The 17,231-nt window shown below is 40.9% G+C and overlaps 2 protein-coding genes across 2 annotated transcripts in view; one reads left to right on the forward strand and one right to left on the reverse strand.

Annotated features, from left to right (window-relative positions):
- Nucleotides 1-12,308, reverse strand: part of septin8a (septin 8a) — a 30,524-nt gene extending 18,216 nt beyond the window's left edge. Inside the window, exons 1-3 of the mRNA XM_070918094.1 lie at nt 12,177-12,308; nt 1,501-1,615; nt 1,021-1,216 (exon numbers count right to left, since the gene is read on the reverse strand). Of these exons, the coding sequence (XP_070774195.1) occupies nt 1,021-1,216; nt 1,501-1,615; nt 12,177-12,206 (341 nt within the window). The 5' untranslated portion in view covers nt 12,207-12,308. The remainder of the gene's footprint in view (nt 1-1,020; nt 1,217-1,500; nt 1,616-12,176) is intronic.
- Nucleotides 12,309-14,211: 1,903 nt separating this feature from the next.
- On the forward strand, nt 14,212-16,004 carry LOC139295812 (ankyrin repeat domain-containing protein SOWAHA). Its single transcript, XM_070918071.1, has one exon. It carries the CDS (start codon nt 14,212-14,214, stop codon nt 15,664-15,666), a length of 1,455 nt encoding a protein of 484 aa, XP_070774172.1. The 3' UTR covers nt 15,667-16,004.
- Nucleotides 16,005-17,231: the final 1,227 nt, after the last annotated feature.

Here is a 17,231-nt window from a genome sequence, read left to right on the forward strand (position 1 = left end):
AAGGGAGGGTTTGGATAAGGATTGACAGGAAAATCTGTCGTTACGACAGTAAGGAGTCAAGTGGAAAACACGCTGAAGCATGTGTTTCACGCATGTGCTCAGAGTACCAAAGGAACGGAATTTGACTCATGCAATGGAGTACTGTTTATCAGAATATATCAAAACAGTCCTGATGCAGCAAATGGCACCGTTGGTGAGATTCACCATGGTTTGTTTTATAAACAGTGTCATCTAAATTCTGCTACAGCTTGATTCAAACCATGGACTGTATGGTTTTGGTGATTAGCAGGTCAAGAAACATCTGGAAGTATAGCTTAAACCTGGCTGCAAAGTGTTACATCCACTGTTTTGAAAGCTTTTCAGTGACTCGGTGGTGGAATGTAGAATACAGTAATTAACTTGAGTTTACATTACATACATACAGTGAACATTTAAATAACTGTTCAAAGCCAAAAGAGGTAGAACTCTCCAATATTTCACAATAAAGCAAAGGTTAGATTAAAGTCCAAAAAAAAGAATACAAACACAGTTTTTTCTTCTTTCCTCTCCCATTAATCATCTCAAGACCCCTCAGATTTATCTTGTGACCATTCGCAGGGGCCCCGATCCCTAGGTTGGTTGGGAGCTACTGCACTATACTATTTAACTGTATATAAAGTAGTTCCTCGACCAGCAACAACAGTAAAATGCTCAGTATGAACAATCTAATAGTGTTATATACAGTATTATAATATATAGCTTGCCTTTTTTCTGCAGAACAAGTACTTTTACTTTTGATAGAATTTGCTGATAATACTTCTGTACTTTTATTCAAGTATATTCATGCTTGTAATAGTGTATCACTCCACTCCAATAACTACAGTTTAGCTTCACACTGAAATACAGTCAGTGAAATGCTGTCAAATTTGCATCCTGTGTTTTAAAACTTTCACTTCTCAACCAAATCGAATCCAGTTTTAACGAAAAGATCTTATTCCCTGCACATCAGTGTCAACTACCTAAATCATGTCAGTGTCTCACCTATCCTCTTTGTTGATCTGATCCCCGAAGCCAACGGTGTCGACAATCGTCAGTTTGAGGTGGACGTTGCTTTCTTGCAGGTCGTATGTTCGCGGCCGCAGATACACGCCATTCTGATAATGGCTCGCCTCTTCGTTCTCAAACATGGTGTTGAAGAGTGTGTTCATTAACGTTGACTTCCCGATACCAGTCTCCCCTGTGGATGGCAGAAAGTAGAGAGACGAGAGCGAGTTAAATCAGTCACCGGGGAGTAATTCATCAGCTTTCCGACATGAAAGTGGGAAGCCTGTGCATGCATGAGAAAAAAACAGGATGTCACTGTTTTGCAACAATTAAACAAATCAAGTAAATAGTGAGGGAAAAGGACTGCAGAGAAATGCTCAGTAGTTACAGCATGGCATTTCCGTGAATTGCTAATTGTATACAATATTCAACAGAGTCTGTCACGCACACGGCACACACACTGTCGCTTGTACTTACCTACACAGAGAATGTTAAAACAAAATCCCTGTGTGACCGATTTACTGACCAGTTGGTCAGGGAGGCTGTCAAATCCAACATGTCCGCCCAAACTCAGGCTACGTTTCTCTTCATTCTGGAGGGACACAAACAAACAAAATAAAAACATTAGAAGTCTGGTTGCATGTGAGGAACACACAGATGGGGAAAATATTAGTCAGAGGTAGGAAGAGCTGGTTGGCACAAAAGCCTCCACATTCCTATGCAAATGAACATCAAAGACCCTCAGTATATTCTGCAGACGCCGAACATTATGAGTGAGGTAATCAGAGCCTGCAGTGAGGATGGGTTTCAAGAATAATCCTTCACAAGCATGAGGAACTAAAGATATTTCCACAAAGTGAAAAAATGCACTTTATAACCAAAGAAATTAACTAATTCACAGATTTAATACGAAGTATGGAAAATGAGAATATCCTCGGTTGGGAATAAAAGTCACTTATAAAGTTGCAGGACATAAGTTAAGCAGTTCTTTGGAATAATTACAACAACGACAAATATTTCACACCTACTCTTTTCTGTTGCTTCAGTACTGATGGGTCACCGCAGCCACACAGCACAAACAACGTGAATGCATGAAAACCATTTATCTTAATTCAGTCCCTATATCATCATGTTCACAATCAAATTGAATGCAACAAGTACACAAAACTAAAGATGATCTCTAATCACCACTGCTACAATAAATTATTGCAGAGACTGTGCACAACCACTCTGTAATCAATCTGCATTAAGGAGGAAAAAGATCACAGATATACAACAAAGCCTTTGATCTCCCTTATCTAACCCATCTCATCTGAAGGAGAGACAGTCAGTGAGAAGAGAGAGCGTGTTAGAGCTGTAGAGGAAGGGAACAGACAGCACCTTGAGATGAATGGGGCCACCCGAGCTCGTCTGGCTCAGCCACGAAGGACTGCATACTTGAAGGCTGATGTCACCCCGCACAGGCAGTCAGAGCAGAGCAGAGCTCAGCTGAACGCAACCCGACTGTACTGAGAGGCGGAGGCAGGCTCTGCATACACAGTAGATGAGGTATAAACCTGACTCAACTGCACAATAAAGGAGGAGCACTGTGCGTGTGTGTGTGTGTGTGTAGAAAGAGGGCTTAATGTGTCAGGTAACACTATTGGAGTAATCTGACGTAAGCTGAGCTAGGCAATACTGAGCTGAGCTGCAGTGCACTTTGAGTTTATTACATTACATTAACACCTGTGTTCAATGAAAAAAGAAATCAATACAAGCTGTAAGTACGCATTAAGTGTTTCTCGATGATTTAGAAACATGATGTTGTTTGTGAAACATCCAGCCAAGCTGAGGAAATGTTTCATGGCAAGTCAGGTAGCAGCATAGCCAGTCGCAAACTTGAATTTCCCATTTTTAACTGCTGTGGTTTCCTTATGGAACAATCAGTTTATCGATCTAAAAAGGAGCAATAGTGCATTAATCATACATTAAAAGGATAGGTTCACAGGGTTTCAAGTCTGACCTTAAAACAATTGCCAGGTCCCCATTTGAACATTGCAGCAGCTTTTGCTTGCTGTTGCTCCTGTTCATAGCAGCCCTGAAGAGATCCCTTTCCAAAGCAATTTTAATGTAAGTGATAGGGGACAAAATCCACTGTGCATAAATACATTCCAAAGTTTATCTGCAGTTAATGAGGCTTCAGCAGTCTTTTTAGCACAAAAATTGCTCTGTGTTACTGTCCCTCCCCGCAGCTCAGCAAGGAAACACAAAGAGGGAACTTCGTACTAAAAAGACTGCACTTTTGAACAACATCCACTTGATTTGATGAACTTAAGACTGCTAAAGTATAATATCAACTGTGGAATGTATTTTTACGCAGAATGAGGACTGTGGATTTTGTCCCACATCCCTTACATTGAAGGGACGGCCAGTATGAACAGGAGGAATGATTACAGCCAGCAAAATCCATTTCAATGTTCATATGGGTACCTGTTTCGAGACAGACTTAAAATAAATTTAGTAAATCTGTCCTTTAAGCGAGGTTGTGTGCATGACAGACAACATTCATCAAGATGCTAAAAAGCATTGCAAAGGTTTCAGTGATGCGTAATGTAGCTCTCTTACATGCTTTCAGCAGCTGCTGACATCTAGCTCTTGTTCCTTTTAAGTCTGAATGCACGTATTGTGAGTCGCTTTGAACAAAAAGCATCTGCCGAACGACGGCAATGTTTGTGGTACTCAGTAGCAGGTTTACAGGGATGAGGAAGATGAAGAGGCAGTGGCCATTTTTGTTTGCTAATCACTATAAAGTCAGAGCTTGTCAAACAACATTCATGCTTCCCTGTGGTATTCAGCTCAGCTTGTGATGATATTTGGATAGATTGCTGGGGGGGGGGGGGGGGGGGGGGTGCTGTGCCCGCTGGTATCGGGCCTGGAAGGAAACCGGTGCAATGACTCTCTGGATTCCAGAGTTGTGTTTAAAATAGGACATGAGCCTTTATTTATCCAAGGAAAGATAAATAAAGGCCATGCTCATGTTCCATCAACACCCCATTTCATATCCATGTTTCACATGTGGCAGCTGCCGAACTGCACACAGTTGTTGATTAGGCAACTTGCTCAAGGGCACCTTGACAACATTTTTTGTGCGAGTAGGGAATTTTTCTTGTCTTACGCTGCAAGTCTGGGAATTTACACTTCTGGAAACCCACTGTGCCTACTCAACACATATCTGGGCCTTCAGACAAGCATGGCCAAAAGCAGAGGGGCAAGCTTGTGTCACACTCAGTCTGAGAGTTCTTTGACTTTGTAAACCTTGTTTCTGTGGAAATTGATCCAAACTTACCAAACCACATTGGTGAAACTCTCAAATACTGAAGAATAACAAAGATCCTGACTCATGAGATAATTCTAGGTTGACCTCCTACACTGAACCAGACCAAGCTGTCAGTAGCACATAATTTCTGAGAGTGAGTGAATCATAAGAGGCAGATGGGTCTGTGACTGAGGGCTACCAAAAGAGCATGCAGAACTGAACAACTGTGTTATCTTTAAGGATCAGACAGAATATAGCTGGAGACGTGGACAAAACCTCCCCAAGCTGTGAGATTTAACTGACTGAATGTGTGAGTGTGTGCTGGACTCAGCGATGCAGCAATGTAAAAATACTTAATTACACATACTGCATTAAAATCTTATTCAAGTAAAAGTACAGAAGTATTATCAGTAAAACATATTCACAGTATTGAAAGTAGCCTACTTATTATTCAGAAAAATTGCTTCTTTTGTAGTGTTTTATTAAATATAGGCCTATATAATAGAGCCCTAACATTTTTTTTCTTAAGACAAGTGAAAAAAATCATTGCAATCAGTGCAGTAAGAATATTTTTGTTTTTTATTTAAATCCATAAGAAGCAGATTTTGTGCACTGAAAAATGCATCAAGTTATAGAAGCGTATCATGTGTTTTGTTTGTGAAATCTTAATCTGAAAAATAACTTTAGTTATCAAAAAATGTAGTGGAGTAAAAAGTACAATATTTGCTATTGAAATATTGTAGAAAAGCAGTATAAAGTAGAAGGAAAAAGAAACACTGACTAGACTTAGCTAGCATGTAAGTCTATGCATTCATGTATGTGAAAGCTACAGCAAATCACTGTTGTCATGTGAAAACATCTCCATTTTTGGTCATTTTCCTCTTTTTACTATGGCTGAATGATTACATACTTCCATCTCATGAACCTCTGCTCAAAACAAACTGGATAACACAAACAATGCATCACAAAGCTAAAAATAAACCTGATCGTCCTAGTTCCTAAAACATTTAATGACAACAGCATAAAACACCCATCAGCTAAGGATGTATAACTGGCAGAGGAGAGCTATTAGGGAAACTCTGAGGCATCTGTCCACCCATCCAAGCGAGTTCAGAGAAGAGCAGCAGCGTAAAGTATGACAGGAATGAAAAGCTTCTGGTTAACTGTCCCAGAGTGAGGAAACAACACAGTTCCCAGGCCACCGTATCACCAGGCCAACAGGAAATGGCTGCACACAGGGGCCCCAGGTGGCTCAAAGTGAAATGAGGCACAAACCATATAAGCTATCTCACGAAGCCATGCATTTGTAGCAGGCTGACGTGAGCCGTTTTTTTCTGTCAGCAATAGGCCTTTTTCACAGACGACATTTTTACATGTCACAGCAAGAAAACAATTAACAAACTTAATGATGGCTGAATTCCATTTAGCTGCTTCAGTTTCAGGGTCCTGGTATTGTGCATGCTCGCTCACTGTCACACTGTCATGACTTATTGGGACACTTGAATAGAAGGGAGCCATCGATTAGTAACATATGTGCTTTTCCTACAAGTCAAAATATATGCTGTGAAAAAGGCCTGCAGTGTCAAATAAAGCAGCTGAAAACATTTTTCACAGTGCAAATCACTGCTGCTACATGCCTTATGTTTTCTAGTCAAGCACATATCCAGATAGATCAACCCCGATCCCATGAAGTATAATACTGCCATGAATTCCAGTATGTTGCACTGTGGCCTACCACGTGAGACCCCTTTTTTAGCCTATAACTGTTTACATTTTGGCAAATTGGCACCATTAAAGGTATGCCGAATTAGATATTAGTAATTCCTGTTTGCAGTGTACCCATGGATATGCAGACAACTATCTCTGGATTACTGTGATACTGAAGAAAACTTAAAAATGTGACAATTGTCAGGCAGGCTCTGGGGTTATATGGAGTGTCTTTTTTCTATGATTCCTAAGCGGATATATTTTGTGCTATTGGAAATAATGACATCCTCTGGAAGTGTAAGTCACACTAAATCTATAAATATGTGTACCCTGTTTGTGTGTTCAGATTTGACTATGACTCCAAGAAGAAGTAGCTTAAATACCTTAACGGCCTCCCTGAGCTGTGTGTCACAACCACTACTGCTGCCCCCCTCTTAAACTCTCCTGCACACCTCACAGTTTGAAAACCTCTGATCTAAACTAGTTGTTTCAGCACTAGTCCGGTCTTTAAACTGGCACACATGTGTGACAAACAGAAGCATTTCAAACATCACAAAAATGAGTGAGTACCCTGACAGCAGGGAAGTAAGCTAACAAGGCCGTTTGAAATCATCTGTGACAAACTTTCCGAAAGGTTAAATAAATATGTGACGCAGATCCAACCTGACAAAAACTGAGAGCAAGACCAAGATCTGTTTTAAGCATCCATCACTCCACAGAAACATTTTCGGTGAACAGCCCTGATACGACCTGATATTCTCCCATCAGTCGTCCCCCCCCCCCCCCTCCTGCTGTCTTTCCATCCCCTCTGCAGCAACCCTCACGCCTTCGGGCCTCCTCCGTTCCCACCTGACTTGTGTCGGACTTGTGTTTGCACCTTGTGTCCGCCTCAGTGAGCCTCAACCTGACAGACAGCAGCAACCTGACAGACTGAGACACACACACACTGCTGCAGCTGATGCTTGTGTGTGGGGAAAATACACAGAGTCAAGGCCTTTGAAGAGGCTTCAAATATTTACAATAACTTGACGTGCACTTTGTGTAGAACTGGTTTCCCTTATATATCGTGTTTTCACATTAAATTTTAAAAAGGAGGCCAGATCAACTGCTAGGTGGTATTCCATATTTTCACAATGGTATTTTTTTCCTTTGATCCCTTCAATAGGCATTTTCCACTTCTTATATGTATTATTTATATTAATTGTTTTTAAGATATACATCCATATACATGGAGACAGGATTCTAAAGAATTTATAATAGATATTGTAGCATGCTAGTATGCTATTTTGGAGCATGACATGTATTGTTGTGAATGCTTTGTGTGAAACATTCTGGCTAGAGCAAAGGATGATTAATCGATTATTTTATTAACAACAAATTAATCACCAACTCCTCCAACAATCAATTCATCATTTAAGTTATTTATAAAGCACTAATGCTAAATATTTCCTCTCAAACAGCTTCTCAAATGTGCTGCTTTTCTCTATGTCATATGATTGCAAATTGTAAACTTTGGACTTTCAGTCTAACAGAAAATGCAATTTGAAGACGTCACATTGGGCTCTGACACATTGCCAGAAACCTCCTGGCTGTTCCTGAGGCAAGGTTGAGGACTAAAGAGGACAGAGCTTTATCTGTCAGGCCATCACTAGTATGGAATGACGTGCCCAAGAATCTCAGACTGGCAACATCTTATTTTAATTTGCTCCTGAAAACTCACTTTCAACCTAAAGCTTTCTTATAGATCGTAGTTTAATCTGTCAAACGTATGCACGTGTGTGAGGTTGTTTGACATTTTAAAATAAAAAACAGAATAATGGGTAATGAAAATAAGTGTTTGTTGCAGCCCTACTTGAGAGTCATGTTTTAACTTGATTTGGGTTCTAGTAGCTTGAAAGCAGATGTGAACTATTAATCAGTCCAGCTTTATATCCTATTGACTTTGCAAAAGAATATCCCACATTTCCAAATTTCCTGACACTGAAAGTGATTTTATGTTATTAAAAATAACATTTTACTGAATAGTTTGAGATATTCTGATTTTTTTAAACATCTGAAATTGACACTAATGGCACTGACTTGCCTTTGTATCCTAAGACAGTAAAATCTGCACTTAAACTTAAAGAGCTCAAGCTGAGCTGCCATTGTCACACGTCTGGGCTGGGGTCCAAAATTTGAAAACCTACCTTCTGAAAACAACAAATGAAACTGCTGACATCTATTTTATGTCTAAAAATGGCTTGTATGACAAATACTCAGTTGAGTCATCCCGTTAGCCTGTTGTGGTTGGTTGACAAAAGCCTCCTGTGTGTAGTCATTGAAGTGTACTCCCTGCAAGCAACATACGTTTTATTTAGTGTTGAGAGTGGATATCAGCTTGGGGGCTTCTGGAGACACTGCGGGCCTAATTCAACTTAGCATCTGTGAGGAGGAGACCACATGAAAACCTCAATGACAAACCCACACGCACAGTCAGTACTCTTCAGACGAGAAGGCGTGTGGCTAGTGCTTCCTGTCCAATGACGGTCACATGGATTTATGAAAGTTCCTGATGTACTGGTACATCATACTAATGAGAGCTGAAAGGGTTTTTTGTATTGATGCTCGTTATGAGTTACAGCACAAAGAATTAACATCTCATCCTGTGTCAATCTAACTATACTTAAATAAGATGTTTTTTCAACACTGTCCGCTCTAACCACACCTACAGATACAGATACAGTTCTCCTGCTGCTACTTGTGCTAGCGGTGATGTTGTAATGGTAAAAATGTCGACGGTTGAGATTTGGATGACATGTGCCATCAGGAATCCACAAGCACAGAGATAAAAACTAGTTTTTCTCTGTTTATTATCTAATCAAATGCACTCTCGTCTCAAACTAACACACAACAACTGTATGGCCACATTACTGCTCAGCCTCATCACTCATCTATGCCAGGACAGGAAAGACAAAAAACAAATGAGTGAGACAGACGGGAGAGGAGACAGGAACCATTTTACGAGACAGATGTACAGCTCACTCATCTTTACAGGGCTTCTCAAAAATACTTACCATCACTGAACTGAGGAAGAAAAAGTCTTTTTATAGGTCTGTCAGTTATGTTATTGGACACAAGCCAAAATCTTTGTGTTTGCTTTATGGATTAGAGGTAAAACTTCTGCTGATCTGGTGAGCTTTTCTCTCTCTCATACATGTAAAAGTTTCCCGCCTGCTAAGTAAGATAAAAAGCATTCATGTTTCAAGATCTAGACTAGTTACGCATGTAATCGAATGCTGTTGGTAAAGACAACATCAAGGAGGCGAACTTGATTTAATCACAGACTGTACACTTGAAAAATGTGGAGCACTTACATAAAAAGATCCTATGTGGGTTACTATGAGGTATCTATGGATATTAACTGAAATCTGACATGTACAACTCAACAACTCAATTTAACTGATTTTGTGCCCTTTTTGGATGTAGTAAAACCTGTTTTTATTTTGTTTTGATAAGACTGATTAATCAGAGAAAATAACAGGAGAGAATTCTCACACTGTGCACACATAGCCCACATGTAGTTTTGACTTGACTTTATTGACTATACTGACAAAAAAAAAAAACAGATCTATATGCCATGTGAAGCAAATAAGACATTAGAATTAGGGCACTTTGAGCAGTAGAGCCGAACTCTCAACAAGACACATGACTGCTGATGGATTCACAGGGTGAAACTTGCTACGAGGGTCAAACTTATGAGGTTAAGGAACAGTCTTTAACTTGTCCTGTCTACAGCTGTTCAGTGCACTACAATTTATGTTCCCTCCTTCATTCAAACACAAAGAACGCTCATGGCATTACATCAACACAAATATTACTGCTTCTAAAAATCATCATTGCGCTTTTGCCAACATTATTTGTTAACTTATTTTAATCTTAGAGCATCACAATTTCTCTGAAACCAGCCTTTCAGAAATTGTGACTTATTCTATAGATGGATATTGACTCATCACCACAGAGGCTGCAGCTCGGTTGTCATGATTCGTCTGCAACATTGACTTTGACAAGCTCGCCTCTAGGCAGTTCTGGCCTATATGTTCTATATACAGCTGACATCACAGATGACACACAACAGTCAGTATACTCGATCTGCAATATGACCAGAGCAACACGCAGCTGAGCGACATGAAAAAGGCACTGGTAAGGTTTGAAGGTAACAGAATGTGTTTAAAATTAACAATTGGAGACTGACTTTACAAAATAAATATGTAACTAGAGCACATATGTAGATAAATATATTCACATCGCCCTCTGCACAAACAAGCAAAGCTGCAGTTTTGAAAGTTCAAGTGACTTGCCCCACAATTCCTCATTCCTTGTCTCTTGCCTTTAAGCACTTTATGAAGCTAATTTCATTTTCTGCATGCAGGCCTCACGGGAGAGACACTACTGTTCAGGGTCAGTAAGCACTGTACATGCCGAATATGTTATAGGGCATTTCATTACATAACCATTTAAATAAACTGCATCCTTTTATATATGCTACACACTCTAATGCAATCAATGAGTGAAAACAATGGAAGGGTAGTTGGCTCCATTGATCGTCTCATGTGGCTCTGGCCTAGAAAGTTAACCCAAAGCAACATGGGATTGACGTGGGCCAACAATGCAACCAACCACACATCCCTATCAATAGCTGCACATAATTAACAGCGTACCCTTACACAAACTTTCAGGCAAGCATGTCAGTTTGTTCAATATGGTCTCACTTAGTTCAGAAAGTTAGACAGGAAGTCAGACAGTCAGGCAACTGTGCTGCCTCTAACACTGTCGTGCCACTAGCCTGTTTCACTGAAGTCTCAGCATTTTTGTCATTAATCAGCTCTCTCATTTTGTATTCCAAAGGACACATTTTACAAATTGCAATTCTGCAATATCTTCTGCAACCTGCACCCCCCTCCTGGACACCTTCCTAATTTAAGAAATGCCGAGTGTGCAATATCCCATGCACCCTCTTTTTGGATCTTTTCCTTTCTTCGCAGACATGTGTTGCACCAATAAGTGGTAGGAGTGGCCCGGAGTGTGTTCTTAATCTCTTTATCCCTGCAACTCAGTGCCGCTTACTGTCCAATTCACCACCACAAGGATCTCTTCAATCTCTTTGCATCTGCCAAAAAGTTAATCACCCTCTTTAAATCCCCTCTTTTTGCATTTGGTTTTCCATAACACACATGCTTTGTTGTGTGACTGTCTTTGAGTTCCTGACATACATAGCTAACTATCTCACTGTGTGTAATTGCTTTTTGGTTTGCATCACCATACTGCACCTACAGGGTAACACCTGACTGGCAGGCTTTGTCACTTACGAAAATAATGGAGGATGCATTCCACTCTCACCTGAGAAGTATACCCAACCTACTACTGTAATGTTCACACAGGCCATCAGCATGTAGCCAGAGCTTGTTTAGCTTCTGGCTGGTAAAACTGACATGGTCAAGAAAGTTTAATTTTGCACCCCTGAACAGGAAGTTAAAATGAAACCACATGTCAACACATTGTTAGGGCTGAGGGTCATCACACTGTAGTTACTGCTAGTTCATCACAGCACTGCAGTTTTACACAACAGAACTGCAAGTAATACACCTTCAAGTGTGTCTGTGGTGCACAACAGTGAGTTTACAGCAACATTATCCTGCTTTATGTCTATCTGCTGGCTAGCTTGTTGTATGCAAAACATATGATGATATGATATCGTACCCTTCATAAATGTTTTGGGTTTATAGTCACTTCTATTAACGTCAACAGTGAACAGCTGAATGGTGCCTTACGCACTGTTACACCCATTTGTGCAGCAACGCATACAGGGGTGGAACACAATTACGAAAATAAACGTAACAAGACACGACACTTAAATGATAAACAATGGCAGCGTCACCTTAATTTGTCTTAACTGAAAGAAACCCAGTCACCATCACAGAAATCACTTCCACCATCTCGGCTGAGCCCACATTAACGTAAAGGCTTCAAAAGCGGGGGAGGCTTAGCTTCATATACCCACACACAGCAGCTAACACACACACTTTTACTAATCACAACCAAGTGTTCCCGTGGCTGCACTTGCAATGTTTTCAGCTCCAAAGGGGAGGAAGAAAAAAAAAAGGCTTTTACTTACAGAAAATACGTCAACGTCCGTGGCAGCCATGGTGCGGAATGTATGGTGTTGGTGTGCTGGGCAGACTTGAGCAGAGGCGAAAGGGAGCAGCCCTCGTCTCTCCGTGCTAGCCTGCTAAACCACTGAGCTGAGCTGACAGAGATAGGAAGAGAGGGACAGAAGACGGAGAAGAGCTAGTAACTGGGCAGGGAGGCTACTAGCTAGGCGACAAGAGGATTCACTGCTACTTCCCTTCTGTTTCGCTCAGTGGGGCTACATCGTTTCCTTTCTTCGTTTCGACTTTAGCTGGGAGTCGGCGAGAGTGCAAATGTGCTGGGTTGATTTAGCTAAACTGAGTAGCACGGGAGAGTAAACAAAGTAGTCGGCAAACACAACTAATATTGGTTCGGTAGATATTCCTCTTTACGCATGCGTACTAATGCGGTAGTCATACATTTAACGAATACTTGTGATTTTCTTTAAATGAGCTTCTGTTTTTATTAATCATCAAGAGCCAATTAAAGGTAGTTATATTTTAAATATGGAACAGTTTAAAGTCGCCTCGAAGCGTTTCCAGGCGGTATACCGGTCAACGTGTATATGTATGTTAAAGTAGGACGTGAACTATCTTGAAGTTCAGGCTACATCTTTGGGCGGGACAGATACGTTCCAATATGGCCACTTCTCGGGAACTCCCATTCAGTCCAGGAATGTCATGCTGCACACATTGCAAGCCAGGACAGGAGCGAGCAGCACAGCAGAGCGACAAGAGGAGAGCAGAAATATGTGTGTCAACGGTGGAGATGATAAAATACCTAATCATCAATTCAATGTAGCCGACTGTGGATGTGTGGGGTTTCAAGATAGGGCACTGATATTTAAATGAATTAATGAGGTCACAGATTGATTTTACTAGAATGTGATTCAGCCAATCAGAGCAAGCCATCTGATATTGTTACTCCAATTATAAAACCAGTGTTTCTGTGTTGTATGTATTGTACTGTCTGGGCGTGCGTGTGGCCTGGTAACTTGTAATTTTCACAGCTTTATGCTGGCCAGTTTAGATTAAACACATGTAAACTTTGTGTATGTGTGTTTTTTTTGGGCCCGACCAACACTGGATTTTGAGGGGCCATTGATACATTAGAGTTTTTAAAACTTGGTAATGATTGGCCTAACAAACGTTTTGGATAAAACTTTAATTTGGTTATTTATTAGAATGTCCTGCTCATATTATATTAATTGTGACAATAATATAATCTGAGCAGGACATTTTACACACATTTTAATATAATATTTATGTCTATATATATTTGTGTGTGTGTGTGTGTGTGTGCGCGTGCGCACGCAAGTGCATGTCACAGGAAAGAGCAAATAGGCCTACTATTATTGTGTATTATTATTCTCTTGTATGTAATTATGATCTTTTATATTGCTTTTATATGTTATTTATGATATGTAATGTTCTGTCTTTTATCTGGACCATGAGTCTGAAATAAAGTTTGATTCATTGTATTTTTTATCATTAGTAGCAGTGGTAGTGGAAGTTGTAGTATTATTATGGTTATTATTATTACATCATGGCCATAACTTTATGTGAGCATAATAACCTAACGTATGTGTAAATGAATGCAACATAAATGTTCTATTTTAAATTATTTCGCCTTTACATGGGTTAATGGGACAGAGAGCAATAGTGGGAGTACTAGAGCTGTTAAAACATAGATAATATTCTTTTTAAAGAAAGAAAAAACACACCACATCTCAAAGTCTTTGATTTTATTGTGACAGAAACGACTTGATGCATTATTAGTCTTCAGGTGAAAAGTCTTTTTGAGCTGGCAGCCACTTTGCCAGTAGGGAAACAATCTGCATATATTATTCAAATTGTATCCACGTCTGCACTTTCCCCGGAAAGAGACTCCTCCAGGTGGGGAAGAGAGAAGCGAGCAGCCAGGTGAAGGCTACTGTACTGTTACCAAAGCAGACGTGTGGCAGGACGCAGCGCGACTGTTGGAGTTAAAGTTTTGACTTTAATCCGCGTACGGTTTTCACGATGGTTTTGACACAAGAATCCGTCCTCTTTTTGCTGATAGCGGAGGGGGGCAAAGTGAAGAAATCCGACTTGGTGGGTAAGTTCAAAGGTTCAATAGACTGCGACGATCCCGCAGAGAAAGAGCGGAACAGGGAGCTTTTCAAGACTTTTGTCAACAACGTCGCCTTCGTGAAAGAAATCGACGGTGTCCGTTACGTTGTAGTCAAGAAAGTGTACCAGCATTTGCTGGACCGTGCCCAGACTGTGGAGAGCCGTGTGGACAAGACTGACAATAAAGAGCTCCCGCTGACAGGTGAGCTGCAGCGCCCAGCTGCGCGGAGTGAGAAGACTGAAAGCTCTGATGATGCAGGAGGGGAGAGATCAGCTGTTTCTGAACCTGATCAAGAACATACAAGTGGTGAAAGTTGTGAAAATCCCTCCGAATTGCTGTCTCCTATACAGCTGGCATTGCAAAGGAGCAAATTTACAGACATTAGAGTCAAAAGGATGCTTAACTTTGAGGTCCAGAGGCAGGACACAAATGGAGATGATCGCTCAAGAAGGGGCCCAGAAAATGAGCCCACCAGCATCCAGAGCAAGCCATATGCCTTACCTCTGAGAATGCCTCCCAATGCCACCAGGGTTGAGATCCACAAACTGAAGGTGGACCCAGATGACCCCCCTGAGAACCCAAAGCTGGACGCCTTCAGTAACAAGAGAAGGCCCCCTTCAGTGGAGAAGGGCAGCAGTATCGGCTCGCCCCAGCAGAGGAGGTCAGTCAAGAGCACCAAGGCGTCAGAGGAGCCCAAAGAGACGAGGGTCCCCTCCTTGGTTCCCCTGGAGCAGTCAGAGCATGAATGGCTGGTCAAGTGTGCCGCCGGCCACTGGAGCCAGGTCTATGGCCTGCTGCTGAGAGACAACCAGCTGGCAGAGAAGAGGGACTTCATGTCAGGCTTCACCGCTCTGCACTGGGCAGCCAAAAGTGGGAACAGTGACATACTTGAGAAGATTATCGACCTATCCAAGCAGGGAGGAGTTGACATCGACATTAATGCAAAAACACATGGCGGATACACTCCTTTGCACATCGCTGCCTTGCACGACCAGGAGTACATCATGGCCATGCTGGTGGGGGAGTGCGGGGCCGATCCAAGCATCAGGGACAACTGCGGGAAGAAGGCCCACTACTATCTGCACAAAGGCATTACTGGGACGGTGAGAGAGATGCTGGGCAAACCCAAAGCCCAGCAGGCTCAGGACAGGGCCCTGACTGAGAAAGAAGAGCTGGACCTGTTCCCAGATCTCTCCAAGGGTCTGCATTCAATAAGCCGTCTTTTCCAGCCCCACGTGACCGGCAACAAGAAGAAGCACAAGCAGAGGCCAGGATTTTACTCCATGAGCGACGACCCCAGCGAGGACCGAGAAGACGGCAGCGGCGGCTTCAGACACAGAGTCATGTCAGATATTTTTATGTAAACTCGGAACTTATTTTCTGCTGTGCCAACCATAAGACATCTGACTGTCAGGTCCTTCTCCAATAATGTCAAAAACTCTGATGTCAAAATGATCAATGACTCCTTTCTTCTGTGTATGTTTTATTTATATTTTCTGATTTTGCAGTTGACATAAAAGATGAAGTTTTTATCAGATATGATAAGCAGAGTTTGGTGGCGTGGTCAAAGGGATAATCAGCCGAGATTTAAATTAACGTTGGCATCAGGGGTCACCTTCTGGAGCTGGTTCATTGATTCTGAGTTTGAAACAACGAGCTTTTAGTTTGAGGTGTTACCTGTATGAGTTGTATCTCAAGGTAGTGTTAACAGGTAAATAAAACATGATTCAGAAGATATTCCAGTAAGTCCTGTGAGTCGTCTTATTACTCACTGTCTGTGGTCCCCTGAAGGCGTCATCTGTTAAGCTTGCAGTTCACCTTCAGGAGAGGCTGAAAGCTGAGTTTAACAATATTATGGGAATAATGTTTATTCTATTGTGAATTTCCATTTATGTTTAATGACTGATTGTTTCTAAATTAAGAATATTTTTTATTTTCCACTGTAGCATTTCAGTGTCTGCGCCTAGCATTTAAACCAGTAAGGTAGCTGCAAAAAAAGAGGTTATTAATTTCATGTATGTCATCGAGCTTCCGCTGCCTGTAAAGTTGTGTTATATATTCTCATTTATTGTGATTTTCAATGAACTGCAGATTAAATCAGACTGTACGCTACTTCTTTACTTGACTTTTTACAAGTCTGCTCTCTTCAAATCAGAATCAGAATCAGAAATACTTTATTGATCTCCAGGGGAGAAATTATACAATACCAGTGCTGCCATTCAAAAGTAGCATAAATTTGGAAATAAGAGTATGTACAAAAATAAGAAATAAAAAATAAAAAATATACACATTTACAATATTTAATTGAAAAAAGTGAAAAAAAATATATATATACAATAACAATAAAAAATGTCCTCTCTTAATCTACTTTTGATCAAAATGAATCCACGAACAGGAAAATCAATCTATGACAAAGAAGTTCTTTTACTGATTTAACAGAGAGATCAAGACAGGACTTGTTTCCATCTGTGTTTTCACCTCTGAGTAAGAAGTGGTCATCCTCTTGATTTCCAGAGGCAAACATGCCCGAACTAAAAACGATGGGGTGAATCAAACCCCTGGAAGCAGCAAAAGAAATGAATAAATAACGTAAAAAAATCAGAGAAATGTTTGTGTCTCTGAGGAGGATTTAGAGCAGTTCCCTTCTTCATCGCTTCACTTTATAACAGATGAATTATTAAACACTGTGAAGCATTTAGGAGAAAGCAAACATCCCACTGATAAATGCCCTGGAAGAAAACAAACGCTGCATTTCACTGAATTATAATATATTTGACTAGAAAAGGTAAAGGGTTTGTCAGTCATGAAGGAGTGTGCAGGTGCTCCATAAATCATTACAGTCCCTCCGCATGCCAAGACGTCTCTGAAATGTGGCCCCGATCCATCTTCTGGCTTGTTGAGACAGCTGTGATTCAGCTAGATGAGCAGT

Source organism: Enoplosus armatus, chromosome 13, assembly GCF_043641665.1.
Source record: "Enoplosus armatus isolate fEnoArm2 chromosome 13, fEnoArm2.hap1, whole genome shotgun sequence".
NCBI lineage: Eukaryota > Metazoa > Chordata > Actinopteri > Centrarchiformes > Enoplosidae > Enoplosus > Enoplosus armatus.

What these genes read in the sequence shown, in the direction of transcription:
- LOC139295812 (XM_070918071.1), top strand. Translation starts at nt 14,212, where the DNA reads ATGGTTTTGACACAAGAATCCGTCCTCTTTTTGCTGATAGCGGAGGGG.